Consider the following 13,772-nt stretch of genomic DNA (forward strand, 5'->3'; position numbering starts at 1 on the left):
AACATCTGAATGATTCAGAGGATAACTGGGTGAAAGTGTTGTGGTCAGATGAGACCAAAATGGAGCTCTTTGGCATCAACTCAACTCGCCGTGTTTGGAGGAGGAGGAACGCTGCCTATGACCCCAAGAACACCATCCCCACCGTCAAACATGGAGGTGGAAACATTATGCTTTGGGGGTGTTTTTCTGCTAAGGGGACAGGACAACTTCACCACATCAAAGGGACGATGGACGGGGCCATGTACCGTCAAATCTTGGGTGAGAACCTCCTTCCCTCAGCCTGGGCATTGAAAATGGGTCGTGGATGGGTATTCCAGCATGACAATGACGCAAAACACACAGCCATGGCAACAAAGGAGTGGCTCAAGAAGAAGCACATTAAGGTCCTGGAGTGGCCTAGCCAGTCTCCAGACCTTAATCCCATAGAAAATCTGTGGAGGACGCTGAAGGTTCGAGTTGCCAAACGTCACCCTCGAAACCTTAACGACTTGGAGAAGATCTGCAAAGAGGAGTGGGATAAAATCCCTCCTGAGATGTGTGCAAACCTGGTGGCCAACTACAAGAAACGTCTGACCTCTGTGATTGCCAACAAGGGTTTTGCCACCAAGTACTAAGTCATGTTTTGCAGAGGGGTCAAATACTTATTTCCCTCATTAAAATGCTAATCATTTTATAACATTTTTGACATGTGTTTTTCTGGATTTTTTTGTTGTTATTCTGTCTCTCACTGTTCAAATAAACCTACCATTAAAATTATAGACTGATAATTTCTTTGTCAGTGGGCAAACGTACAAAATCAGCAGGGGATCAAATACTTAATTCCCTCACTGTAGAAGACTCCCAGTATAGCCCATGGCGCCGGGCTGAACGCCATGCATGGACTGGGCACTGGCGCAGAGGAAGGCTCCGGCCCTGGAGCTGGGTTGGACGCCGTGCCTGGACCGGGCATCGGCGCAGAAGAAGGCTCCGGCCATGGAGCTGGACCGGACGCCTTGCCTGGACTGGGCACCGTCGCAGAGGAAGGCTCCTGCCCTGGAGCTGGACTGGAGGCCGTGCCTGGACTGGGCATCGGCGCAGAAGAAGACTCTGGCCTTGGAGCTGGACTGGACGCCGTGCTTGGACTGGGCATCGGCGCAGGGGAAGTCTCCGGCCATGGAGCTGGAGGTTCCGGACCGTTGACCGTCGCTGGAGGTTCCGGACCGTTGACCGTCGCTGGAGGTTCCAGACCGTAGACCGTCGCAGGAGGTTCCGGACTGTAGACCGTCGCAGGAGGTTCCGGACTGTGGACCGTCACAGGAGGTTCCGGCCTGTGGACCGTCACAGGAGGTTCCGGCCTGTGGACCGTCGCAGGATGTTCCGGACTGTGGACCGTCGCAGGAGGTTCCGGACTGTGGACCGTCGCAGGAGGTTCCGGACTGTGGACCGTCGCAGGAGGTTCCGGACTGTGGACCGTCGCAGGAGGTTCCGGACTGTGGACCGTCGCCGGAGGCTCCGGAATGGGGACCGTCGCCAGAAGCTATGGAATGGGGACCGTCGCCAGAAGCTATGGACTGGGTACCGTCGCCGGAAGCTCTGGACTGGGGACCGTCGCCGGTAGCTCTGGACTGGGGACCGTCGCCGGATGCTCTGGACTGTGAATGCGCACTGGAGGCCGAGTGCGTAGAGCCGGTACAGGTGGCACCGGACTGGTGACACCCACTTCAGGGCGAGTGCGAGGAGCAGGCACAGGATGTACCGGACTGGGGAGGCGCACTGGAGGCCTGATGCGTGGAGCTGGCACAGGTGGTACCGGACTGGTGACACACACTTCAGTGCAAGGAGCAGGCACAGGACGTACCGGACTGGGAAGGCGCACTGGAGGTCTAGTGCGTGGAGCCGGCACAGGTGGTAACAGACTGGTGACACAAACTTCCGGGCGAGTGCAAGGAGCAGGCACAGGATGTACCGAACTGGGGAGGCGCACTGGAGGCCTGATGCGTGGGGCCGGCACAGGTTGCACCAGACTGCTAACCGGATCCTCTGGTCGGATGTTGAGCAGAACACACTTGCACAACATCTCTCTCATCTCTCTCTCTCCCAACTTCCCCATTGCCTCCCTGATGGTCTCTGGCTCTTCAGGGCGAGTGCAAGGAGCAGGCACCTGACGTACCGGGCTGGGGAGGCGCACTGGAGATCTGGTGCGTGGAGCCGGCACAGATGGCACCGGACTGATGACCCGATCTTCAGCCCGCCTGCGTTGCCGCATACTCCTAGCCAACTCCATTCTCCGGTATCCCTCCTCACACTGTTCCATCAAATCCCAGGCGGGCTCTGGTACTCTCCTTGGGTCGACCGACCCCCTCTCTATCTCCTCCCATGTGATATTCTGTCACGGTTGTCGTAAGAACGAGACCAAGGTGCAGCATATGTAGAGTTCCACATCTTTATTCCAAAGTGACAAGACAGGTGAAACAGATCAGTGTGACAGCCACATATGTCTCACGTTTTGAGGGAGCGTGCAATTGGCATGCTGACTGCAGGAATGTCCACCAGAGCTATTGCCAGATAATTGAATGTTCATTTCTCTACCATACGCCGCCTCCAACGTCGTTTTGGGGAATTTGGCATTACGAACAATTGGCCTCGCAACCGCAGACCCTGTGTATGGCGTCATGTGAGCGAGCAATTTGCTGATGTCAATGTTGGGAACAGAGTGCCCCATGGTGGCGATGGGGTTATGGTATGGGCAGGCATAAGCTAAGGACAATGAACACAATTGCATTATATTGATGGCAATTTGAATGCACCGAGATACAGTGAAGAGACCCTTTGGGCAATTGTCATGCATTCATCCGCTGCCATCAGCTCATCTTTCAGCATGGTAATGCACAGATTAGGGCCTAATGAATTTATTGCAATTGACTGATTTCATGATATGAACTGTAACTCAGTAAAATCTTTGAAATTGTTGCATGTTGCGTTTATATTTTATGTAAAGTATAATTGCAACCTTTAGGGTAGTCAGTATCTACTGTCGGGATTTAGGAAAGCACTGGCTAGGACAGTACCTGCAGTCCAACAAAGAGAATTCAATCAAGTGCAGATGAAGGATTTACGTTTTATCAGAGGCGTTAACCTCATTTAAACTGAAACAACTAGCAAGCTGTTCCTCTCCTGAACACTGTCACTGTTGAAACACTGTTGGATATTGACATGAAACCACACCTGTCCTAAAAATAGAGGGCCAACATTCTGAGAGAAACCTCAGAAACAGCACCTTTCCTGTCTGCTATCAATTTGAGGCCTTAGGTCTCTTTAAGCATGCAGGGAGATGCAGAGGAAGGTGGATAGTGAGGAATAATGGGCCAGTCAGAACCATGGGGAATGAGTGGAGGTACAGATATAGGATCTTCATTTACTACAGCAGGAAAATAATCCTTCAGCAACAAGAAATTTGAATTGTTAATTGGATTGTAATTGACTGGCATTTTTCGTAAGTTAAAATCCAGTCTAAAATGAATTTCAAAGTGGAAATTACAAACGTCAGAAGCCTTTTAAATCCTCAAATACACTACATTTACAACCTCCTGCAACAGGTTGATCAAATTAATATCCTACATCTCTATAGATTCCTCAGCTTTTGTAGATGGTCTGTATATAAAATAGAAAAACACAAAGGCCTAGAGAACCAGGTTAAGAAAGGGATGAGCCACAGGAGCCTGGAAGAAAGAAAAGGAAACAGAGAGAGAGAGAACACTGAGAGAGAGAAAGAAAATGTGAGGGTGAGTCATGTTCTTCAAGGCTATACACTGTACCAGTCTACTTCATTTCTACTTCATTTCCATGTTCCATGCACATTTTTTTTCTATCTTTTATTTTTTTTCTAATTATGGATGAAAAGAGTAACTGTAGTTTAATCCCCCGGATGACAAAGTGTCTTTCTGGATTAAAGAAAATAATCAAAATGAGGTCCACTGTGAATGTTTCTAAGGACTAAACGAGCGTTTCTCCCAAGCTGAAGAAGGAAAATTAAAGGCATTTGTCATGTAAGGACTGTGTGTGTGTGTGTGTGTGTGTGTGTGTGTGTGTGTGTGTGTGTGTGTGTGTGTGTGTGTGTGTGTGTGTGTGTGTGTGTGTGTGTGTGTGTGTGTGTGCGCGTGTGTTGGGTGGGAAGAACAAAGAAAAAGAAAGTGATGGATCAATGTAAAGTGCAGTAACTAAGCAACCAAGCTCAATTTCATGTCATAGCAGTTTGCTGTAATACTGGTACTACTGGCCCATGCCTAGTGGATTGCTATTTACAGTCAAACTTCTTGGATGACTTTAGCCGAAAGCCAGGGCCAAAATGTAAAGTTGGGTGGGTTTAGAAGCCTTAAGGATAATGATGCGGGGAATACCATGATTTAGTAGTAGAGCTAAAGGATTTGGCAGACGGGGCCTGTCACATATGCCAACTTTACGGCAACCTCTTCCTGACTTTGAGATTGCACGTTACACACCCATCTATTACATAACATGAACATTAGGAGTTGCGATAGATGAATGAGTAAATTAATGAATTAATGGATGAATGAATGAGTAAACGAATGAATGAATGGATGAATGAATGAGTACACGAATGAATGAACGAATGAACAAACAAATGAACAAATGAAATGATGGACAGATTTGATATAATCTTTGTTTACATACTGTCCACACACCTATACATCTTAATCTGAAAACTTGAGCCATCTACTGTACCTGTGAGGAGAGTGTGCTAGTACATAATAGTAATAGGATGGTTTTACAGCATCTAAAACCCTCCTGTGATTTTACTTGACCATGGGAATAGAAAAGAGCTACACCGGGTATACAGCAATGCACTGATTGAGCCTTGCCTGTAGTATACAACCCATTTAAATCAGCTTCGTTTATCAAAAGAGGCTGTGCCCAGGTCCCAAATAGCACCCTATTCCCTATATGGTGCACTACTTTTGACCTGGGTCAAAAGTAGTGCACAAAATAGGGAATAGGGTGCCATTTGGGACGCATATGGTCCTCTGTACTCTCCATCTCTCCACTTCATACAGATAGCCTTGGGTTAGTAATGCATGGATGACAATAGAGAACCCAGCTCCTAAAAGCACTTCAGTTCACCACAGCTCTGATAGGTTGAAGACTGAGAGAGACTTGAGTGTCGTCATCATTCCACAGACTTCAATGACTGTTTATTACAACACTCTTGTAGATTATTTCTGTATCACAATATAATTTTTACATCAATTTAACCATTTTATGAATTTAGATGTGGAATAGTGTCAAAAGGGCACATTTTTGACCTGTGATGTTTTTTTGCTGGTGATTTCTATATTTTATTGTTCCTTGTAGTACAGTACACTAGTTATGAGTTAATCTTAAAAAGAGTGTCTGCTATCAATACAATGTAAGTCAAAAAGCATAAGAAGCAGATCCCATGTCTCAAATATGACGTTGCATTGACTCCCGAATTTCGTCTTAGCAGCAGCAGCATGATCAGGTCAGACATTTTCCATGCTACTCCACAGACCTATACAAATGTAGGAACTTCATTTGTTCCAGTTTGCTGTAGTAGGAAAATAATCCTGCAGCAACAGGAAATATAAATGATTAAGTGGATTATAATTAATGGACATTTTCATAGAGGTTGATACATTTTTCGTTAGGGCAATAAAGTCTAAAATTTCTAATTGGAAATGACAAACTTCAGAAGCATTTTTAACTCTCAAATAGACTACACATTTTAAATGTCCTGCAACAGTTCTCCTGCAACAGGGTGATCAAATTACAATCCCACATCTGTGCAAACATACACACACTCCCTCCTCCCCACACACTACCACATCCATCCTACTTATCATGAACATTATTTGATAAGACTTAGTTTTTCTGTGCTGCTTGAAAAAAGGTCAACTGTGGGCCAAGATACACTTTCCATCATCCTTCATATCCCCTGTGAGCTGGGCTGCACAGGAAAGCAGTTTTATCTGGTGGTGAAGTGGGATGTGTGGGTGATAGAATGAGAAATAGAGCCTGTGGTCACAGTGCTCAGACAACTGGCTATACTGTAGTAACTGTATCGGTACGCTCTGTATGTAAATTACTCAAATGCAAGTGTTTTCTGAGTGTCTGGACTTTTTCGTTAGGGCAAACCTAGTCTGAAATTTCAAAGTGAAATTCTAAACTTTAGAAGCCTTTTTAAAACTCAAATACACTACAAGTTTCCATTTCCTGCTTAGCAGAAAAATTCTCAGCAACAAAAGAGTGATCAACTTAAGATCCTACATCTGTAGGAGCAGTTCAATCAGCTGGGTAATCTGGCTATATACGTACTATGGTGTGACAAAGCCCAGGGTTTACTATAGTGTGACATGGCGTGAGGGCATTCCTATTAGCTTCCCTGGGACTATCCATCTGTGGTGTCCGCGTCTAAAAGGTCAAAGTACAGCTGAGCTATTTCAGGCCAGCACTTAAACCAGGCAGGCAGGCAGGCAACACCCATACCAACCCCCCCCCCCCTTGCCCCAACCCACATCACTTCAGGAGACTGTTAACATAACAGGATAAGATGCTTAGCCGCAGATGCTGGTGTGACTGCTGGATACCACAGTACAAAGCGGTTTCCAGTTCTGGAAGTCCTCTGGGTTTAGGAACTTAGGGTTTTCAATTTGAGAGGGGGTGGAGGGGTTTCAACTAACTGTTGAGAATTAGAGTAGCAGAATACACGGGGTGAAATTTCGAAACTTGGTTGTGCATAAGCAGTTTTTTTCTTGTTATGCCAGTCACTCAATTAGCCCATGTCAGCATAAAAAAAAAGGTAAATAGTTCTAGCCAGCTTTTTAAACTTGTAGTAGTGGCGGCAGGTAGCCTGGTGGTTAAGAGTGTTGGACCAGTAACCGGACAGTTGTGGTTTGAATCCCTGAGCCAACTAGGAGAAAAATCTGTCGATCTGCCCTTGAGCAAGGCACTTAACCATAATTGCGGCTAAAAGCCACTCTGGATAAGAGTGTCTGCTAAATGACTAAAATGTAAATGTAGTAATCCTGGCTGAATTACCGACCAGGCACGAAGGGCCATTGATTTTGTTAGTCACTCTCAATCAAATATTATATTAACATGGCATAAGTCATTGCAAAATGTGTCAAATTTCTGGAAATGATCTTTAAAACTGCAAAGAATTTGCTCCACCCCATGGCAAAATGTGTAGAATTGCAGGAAATGATCTGTAAAACTGCTACTTTTTTTCTCTGCTCCATGGCAAAATGAGAAGAATTGCATAGAATGAGTTATAAAATTGCTAAATGTTCTCTCCGCCCCATGACAAAATGAGTAGAATTGCATAGAAGTAGTTATACAATTGCTAAATGTTCTCTCCGCCCCATAGCAAAATGTGTAGAATTGCAGAAAATGTGCTTAAAAATTGCAAAAGAAATTCTATGCCCCATGGCAATTGCAGGAAATGTACTTTAACTCTAACATTTTCTCTCCGCCGTCAAGAGGGGGGCCACCAAAATGTTTTGCCAGCGAGGTGTGGGGGCCCTCCAATCAAATCTTGCAGAGGGCCCCCAAAAAGTCTAGGGGATGGCCCTGCCTGACCATAGTCTGCTTTTAGGTCTAATTGATAAATGATAATACAACCCTGGGAGCCCTGGCGAGGTGGAACAGTAGGATAGCCCAGGTGCTGAGGCCACAGGCCACGTGCCAAGTTAGCAAAGGTAATTAAAGGCCTGGCTACCAGAGGTAATTAAGGGCCAGGTTACCAAAGGAAATTAAGGACAAGCAATTTGATTAAAGGATAGATAGACCTTTTGGCCCTCCACCTAGTTTAACTGAACCAGGTTTAGCTCCTCCGGTTTCAGGATTCAGGTCATTCCTTATTACAGTGCCGTGGTTGTGGCTGGATTCTGTGTTCTTTCCTTGTTCCATATGTACCATCCTACAGAATACTGTGCAAGCTCAATTGTCTCTTTAGAGGAATTGATTTGGCAGTTTACTGAGTTGGAGGTTTGACCAAGGTATAAATAGTGTTGTCATTGACTCATACTCAGATCATAAGAAGTCTGGGCCTAGTAATGTTTATACGTATGGGATCTGTGCCATTGTATTATTAGCGTGGCAAAGCGTAACACACTAAATATCAACACATGGAATTTTACTCACAGCTTCCAAACTTCAAAGGGCAAGCATGAGCATCCATTGGGAAGTCCTCCAACTGCATGGGACACTCCGCCGATATGGTTAACCTAGAGAAAGACACAAAAGATCAAGACAAAAAAATAACAAATCCCCTACAGATATACTACATATAATAATTCTGTTTATTTCAAATCCAGTGCCGCCATCATCACCAACATCTTCATCTCCAGTGCTAATGTTAGTTGCATAGATAGCACAATGCATGTACATTATAGGTTGTTTTTTCCCCCCTTGTAGTATTTCTGGACAAAATCACCAAGAATTCACCCTTATCCAAGCACATGGCATTACATTTGATTATACTGCCATCTTGTGGTGGTTGTATTATTTGTGAATTCCCAGCTGTGGTTCACTTCAAATCCCCCATGTACTGTACGTCAAGAGTGTATTCACAGAGAACATGTCCACAAAGTAACCACATATAGTGACACATGTAAACACATTGGTATAACAATGAAATGAGGCCACCATATGGACCCAGGTTGTGTTCACTTCACTGCATCCTTATTCAATGTTATTACTTTGCTTATCTTGTGTCAAAGACAGCTGACGTGTTTTAAGATCTTATTGGATCATACGAAGACCAACTCTGATTCTCATTGGTCTGTATTGTGAACAGGGAAGGCTGCCATCATGTGGTTACAAGAGAAACTGCAGGACTGGAAATTGAAGAACCTGATTTTCTGTCTCACAAGGAAAGTATATTGGTATACAGGTTTGATTAGCTATATCCTAATGTAGGTCCATGCATAGAGAGCTGCCTTTTTCCCTTACAAAATTAGGGCTACAAATTCCCCCTCAAATGACATGTAACAGGTGTCATCTATTCTAAATCATCCGCCTTACTCATTTTTTGGCATTCACAATTATTCACTTGCATTTCTTGTGTGATTAACATTAGGACATTTACTTGTTACATGTTGATGTCACCAGTGCACCTCAAAGTAATGAACATGGCAAAAAGACTGCACTAGTTTCTTAATATGCATATTTCCTGCATCAGAGGTACAGTTTGCTCTGGAAATAAGAATACTACATGATGTTCACTTGCTTCAACCTTTTCTGAAGGTTTCCGAAAACTCTGTTGCTCTCGGGCTAATGTTTCGGAATCGGGGGGTGAGAATGCAATCACATTTAGTCATTATCTCTACTGGAGAGAAGGAGCTTTCCCCTGATGTCGGGGATTCTGAAAGGCTGGGCCATGCAATAAATCTAGGTAGCGCGCTAATCTCTTTCCTGGTAATGGAAATACATTAGGAGACAGTAGTAAAACCAGAGCGATTAAAAGCAGAAACGTCCTGATGTTTCATTTCCTGAGTCATTGGGAAATCTATTACCTTTTTTAAATGATGGGCCCGATATCCGCTTCTTCGTTCACTCATCAGACTTTGATTCCTGTGACGGCGATGCCTGATCGTGCCACATAGTGCCAGGTCACATGGCTATAATGGGTTAATATGGTTCATCTATTTCTCTTGCATCTATTTATCTGGCATTAAGATTATTTCAGTGGGTGGTATTGATATGGAATAAATTATACTTCCTAAAATGATACCAGGAAGTCCTGATCTTTTCGTATGATTGCTAATGGTTGTCATCACTTTCTGTTCCTGTCTATTATGAATTCAAGGGTGAATATTTCATCTAACCTGCCACACATTGGTCAGTGTCCCATAACATACAAAATACAGCATCACAAAGAACAAATTAAAAGAAAATTGTCTGAGCCTACGTTACCAAGAGCTGGGCTGAGTAGAATAGCTGTGGCTTTTGTTACCTCCTACACACAGACAACAACAATAACCAAACCAGTAAAGGGCCATTTGTGAATCGTGGCTGGCTGTATTTCAGTGAGCGTAACGTTAGTTTTTCAGACACAAAGCTCAGATATTATCCTCTATAAGACTAAGCCTTTTGGTGAGGTGGGGAGGTTCAGCTAACATATGGAATTGTTTTAAGATGGTCATACCATGGATCATTTAGCTATTTGATTTGGAATTTTAGGACCCCTGTAGGTATTCCCCAAAAATATTTTAATTTGGTCTTTACTACTATAGCCTATAGAAACACATTGAATAACACTAATAAATAACTAATAAATAGCCAAACAGACAGTCCAAAAATAAAAGGTGGAATAAGATTTTGAAGTGTCTTTCCTTGATCTAAGAGATATAAGGAAGCTACAGTAAGGAAATACTTTTGTTTTTTGGACACATATTTAACCCCCTTTTTTGTTGGCACAAAACTAACTCCATACTTCCTTTCATTTTATTTTTTTTACCAGTTACCTTCAGACGAGTGACACTTGCGGATATCGTAAATCCAAAATGGAGAACACCATTGTATTTTTGAGAATATCTCCTTTCCATAGTGGGGTCATATTAGTTTGTAGCCCAAATCATTCAGATGCTACAGAGGTTTTCGTGAGAAGACTGATTTTTCGTGATGTCTCATGATTTGAAAAACGCAAAGAAACATATACCTAGCTTAAACTGACAGATTTGATGGGGATATTTGTATTATTATGTTACCTAGTTTGACGCACGAGTGCTTCAAGACTTCTTTGATCACGTGGACTGGGATATGTTCCGGGTAGCCTCAGACAACAACATTGACCTATACGCTGACTCGGTGAGCAAGTTTACTAGCAAGTGCATCGGTGATGTTGTACCCACTGTGACTATTAAAACCTCCCTAACCAGAAACCGTGGATTGATGGCAGTATTCGGGCAAAACTGAAAGCGCAAACCACCGCTTTTAATCAGGGCAAGGTGACTGGAAACATGACCGAATACAAAGAGTGTAGCTATTCCCTCCGCAAGGCAATCAAACAACCTAAGAGTCAGTATAGAGACAAAGTAGAGTCACAATTCAACGGCTCAAACACGAGACGTATGTGGCAGGGTCTACAGTCAATCACGGATTACAAAAAGCAAACCAGCCCCGTCGCGGACACCGACGTCTTGCTTCCAGACAAACTAAACAACTTCTTTGCTCGCTTTGAGGACAATACAGTGCCACTGACACGGCCCGCTACCAAAGCCTGTGGGCTCTCCTTCACCGTGGCCAATGTGAGTAAAACATTTAAACGTGTTAACCCTCTCAAGGCTGCCGGCCCAGACGGCATCCCTAGCCGCGTCCTCAGAGCATGCACAGAACAGCTGGCTGGTGTGTTTACGGACATATTCAATCAATCCCTATCCCAGTCTGATGTGCCCACATGCTTCAAGCTGGCCACCATTGTTCCTGTTCCCAAGAAAGCTAAGGTAACTGAACTAAATAACTATCACCCCGTAGCACTCACTTCTGTCATCATGAAGTGCTTTGAGAGACTAGTCAAAGATCATATCACCTCCACCCTACCTGAAACCCTAGACCCACTCCACTTTGCTTACCGCTCCAATAGGTCCACAGGCGACGCAATCGCCATCACACTGCACACTGCCCTATCCCATCTGGACAAGAGGAATACCTATGTAAGAATGCTGTTCATTGACCACAGCTCAGCATTTAACACCATAGTACCCTCCAAACTTGTCAATAAGCTTGAGACCCTGGGTCTCGACTCCTCCCTTTGCAACTGGTTTCTGGACTTTCTGACGGGCCGTCCCAATGTGGTGAGGGTTGATCCTCAACACTGGGGCCCCACAAGGGTGCGTTCTCAGCCCTCTCCTGTACTCCCTGTTCACCCATGACTGCATGGCCATGCACGCCTCCAACTCAATCATCAAGTTTGCAGACGTCACTACAGTGGTAAGCTTGATTACCAACAACGACGAGACGGCCTACAGGGAGGAGGTGAGGGCCCTCGGAGTGTGGTGTCAGGAAAATAACCTCACACTCAATGTCAACAAAACAAAGGAGATGATCGTGGACTTCAGGAAACAGCATCTCCACATCGATGGGACAGTAGTGGAGAAGGTGGAAAGTTCCTCGGCGTACACATCCCGGACAAACTGAAATGGTCCACCCACACAGACAGCGTGGTGAAGAAGGCTCAACAGTGCCTATTCAACCTCAGGAGGCTGAAGAAATTTGGTTTGTCACCTAAAACACTCACAAACCTTTACAGATGCACAATCGAGAGCATCCTGTCGGGCTGTATAACTGCGTGGTACAGCAACTGCTCCGCCCTCAACCGCAAGGCTCTCCAGAGGGTGGTGCGGTCTGCACAACGCATCAGGGTAGTGCGGTCTGCACAACGCATCACCGGGGGCAAACTACCTGCCCTCCAGGACACCTACAGCACCCGATGTCACAGGAAGGCCAAAATGATCATCAAGGCCAACAACCACCCGAGCCACTGCCTGTTCACCCTGCTGTCATCCAGAAGGTGAGGTCAGTACAAGTGCATCAAAGTTGGGACAGAGAGGCCATCAGACTGTTAAACAGCCATCACTAACATAGAGTGGCTGCTGCTAACATAGAGACTCAAATCTCTGTCCACTTTAATACATTTAATAAATGGATTTAATAAAGGTATCACTAGTCACTTTAAATAACGCCACTTTAATAATGTCTACATATCCTACATTACTCATCTCATATGTATATACTGCATTCTATACCATCTACTGCATCTTGCCTATGCCGCACAGCCATCGCTCATCCATATATTTATATGTACATATTCTTATTCATCCCTTTACATTTGTGTGTATAAGGTAGTCATTGTGAATTTGTTTGATTACTTGTTAGATATTACTGCACTGTCGGGAACTAGAAGCACAAGCATTTCGTCACACTCGCATCAACATCTGCTAACCATGTGTATGTGACCAATAAAATGTGATTTGATTTGAATAGACCTGACACAATTCCCCACACTATATTACAGGTACTTCCTATCCGTTCTATGTGATACATTTCTATCTGAAATAGTACTGAACAGGCACGTGGTTGGTACCTCATAGTGTAGAGCAGCGTCCCGTCATCCTTCAGTCTCAGTAGCTTGTTGGGCGTGGTCATGTTGTGGGCGATAGACTTTTTCCCGTTGAGGAAGAATGTGTCTGGGGTCCAGATGTTACTGGCCAGGAGGTTGTTCAGGGGCAGCATCTCCATGGGTCCTTTGAAACACAGGCGCTCGTCTTTCCAGCTTTGTCGGAAAAACACATCAATGGTGTATTCCTAAAGTGGAGAGAAGCATGGTGTTGATAGATGGTGATAAAACTCTGAGTCAAAACCCTTGGACACATACAGATCTGCTATTTTAATTTCATCCCTCTGACTCTGAGAATGTTCCTGTGCAGGAGGAAATGCAACGTGTAGTGTACCTGAGGTTTAAAAAGGTTTTAAAGTATTTCATTTTGTATTATTTTATTTTATTCGATTTTGTATTTTCGACTAACCCTACCACCCCTCCCCTAATTGGAGTAAACTAACGAACAACAACACTTAAGCTTCTACTTCCAACTTATACATGCTGTCTTCGGAAAGTATTGACTTTTTCCACATTTTGTTACGTTACAGACTTTTTCTGAAATGGATTTTTTTTTTTATTATCCTTCGCAATCAACACACAATACCCCATAATGACAAAGCAAAAACAGGTTTTTAGACATTTTTGCAAAAACAAATAT

At 44.3% G+C, this 13,772-nt stretch overlaps 2 protein-coding genes across 3 annotated transcripts in view; one reads left to right on the forward strand and one right to left on the reverse strand.

Annotated features, from left to right (window-relative positions):
- LOC106574423 (gamma-aminobutyric acid receptor subunit alpha-5) overlaps window positions 1-13,772 on the reverse strand; it is a 34,328-nt gene that overhangs the window by 14,784 nt on the left and 5,772 nt on the right. Inside the window, exons 5-6 of the mRNA XM_014150303.3 lie at window positions 13,100-13,320; window positions 8,158-8,240 (exon numbers count right to left, since the gene is read on the reverse strand). Of these exons, the coding sequence (XP_014005778.1) occupies window positions 8,158-8,240; window positions 13,100-13,320 (304 nt within the window). The remainder of the gene's footprint in view (window positions 1-8,157; window positions 8,241-13,099; window positions 13,321-13,772) is intronic.
- The window catches only part of LOC106574421 (gamma-aminobutyric acid receptor subunit beta-3), a 54,761-nt gene that overhangs the window by 8,792 nt on the left and 32,197 nt on the right, over window positions 1-13,772 (forward strand). The window lies entirely within an intron of this gene.

The sequence above is a fragment of the Salmo salar genome, chromosome 16, assembly GCF_965601325.2.
Source record: "Salmo salar chromosome 16, fSalSal1, whole genome shotgun sequence".
NCBI lineage: Eukaryota > Metazoa > Chordata > Actinopteri > Salmoniformes > Salmonidae > Salmo > Salmo salar.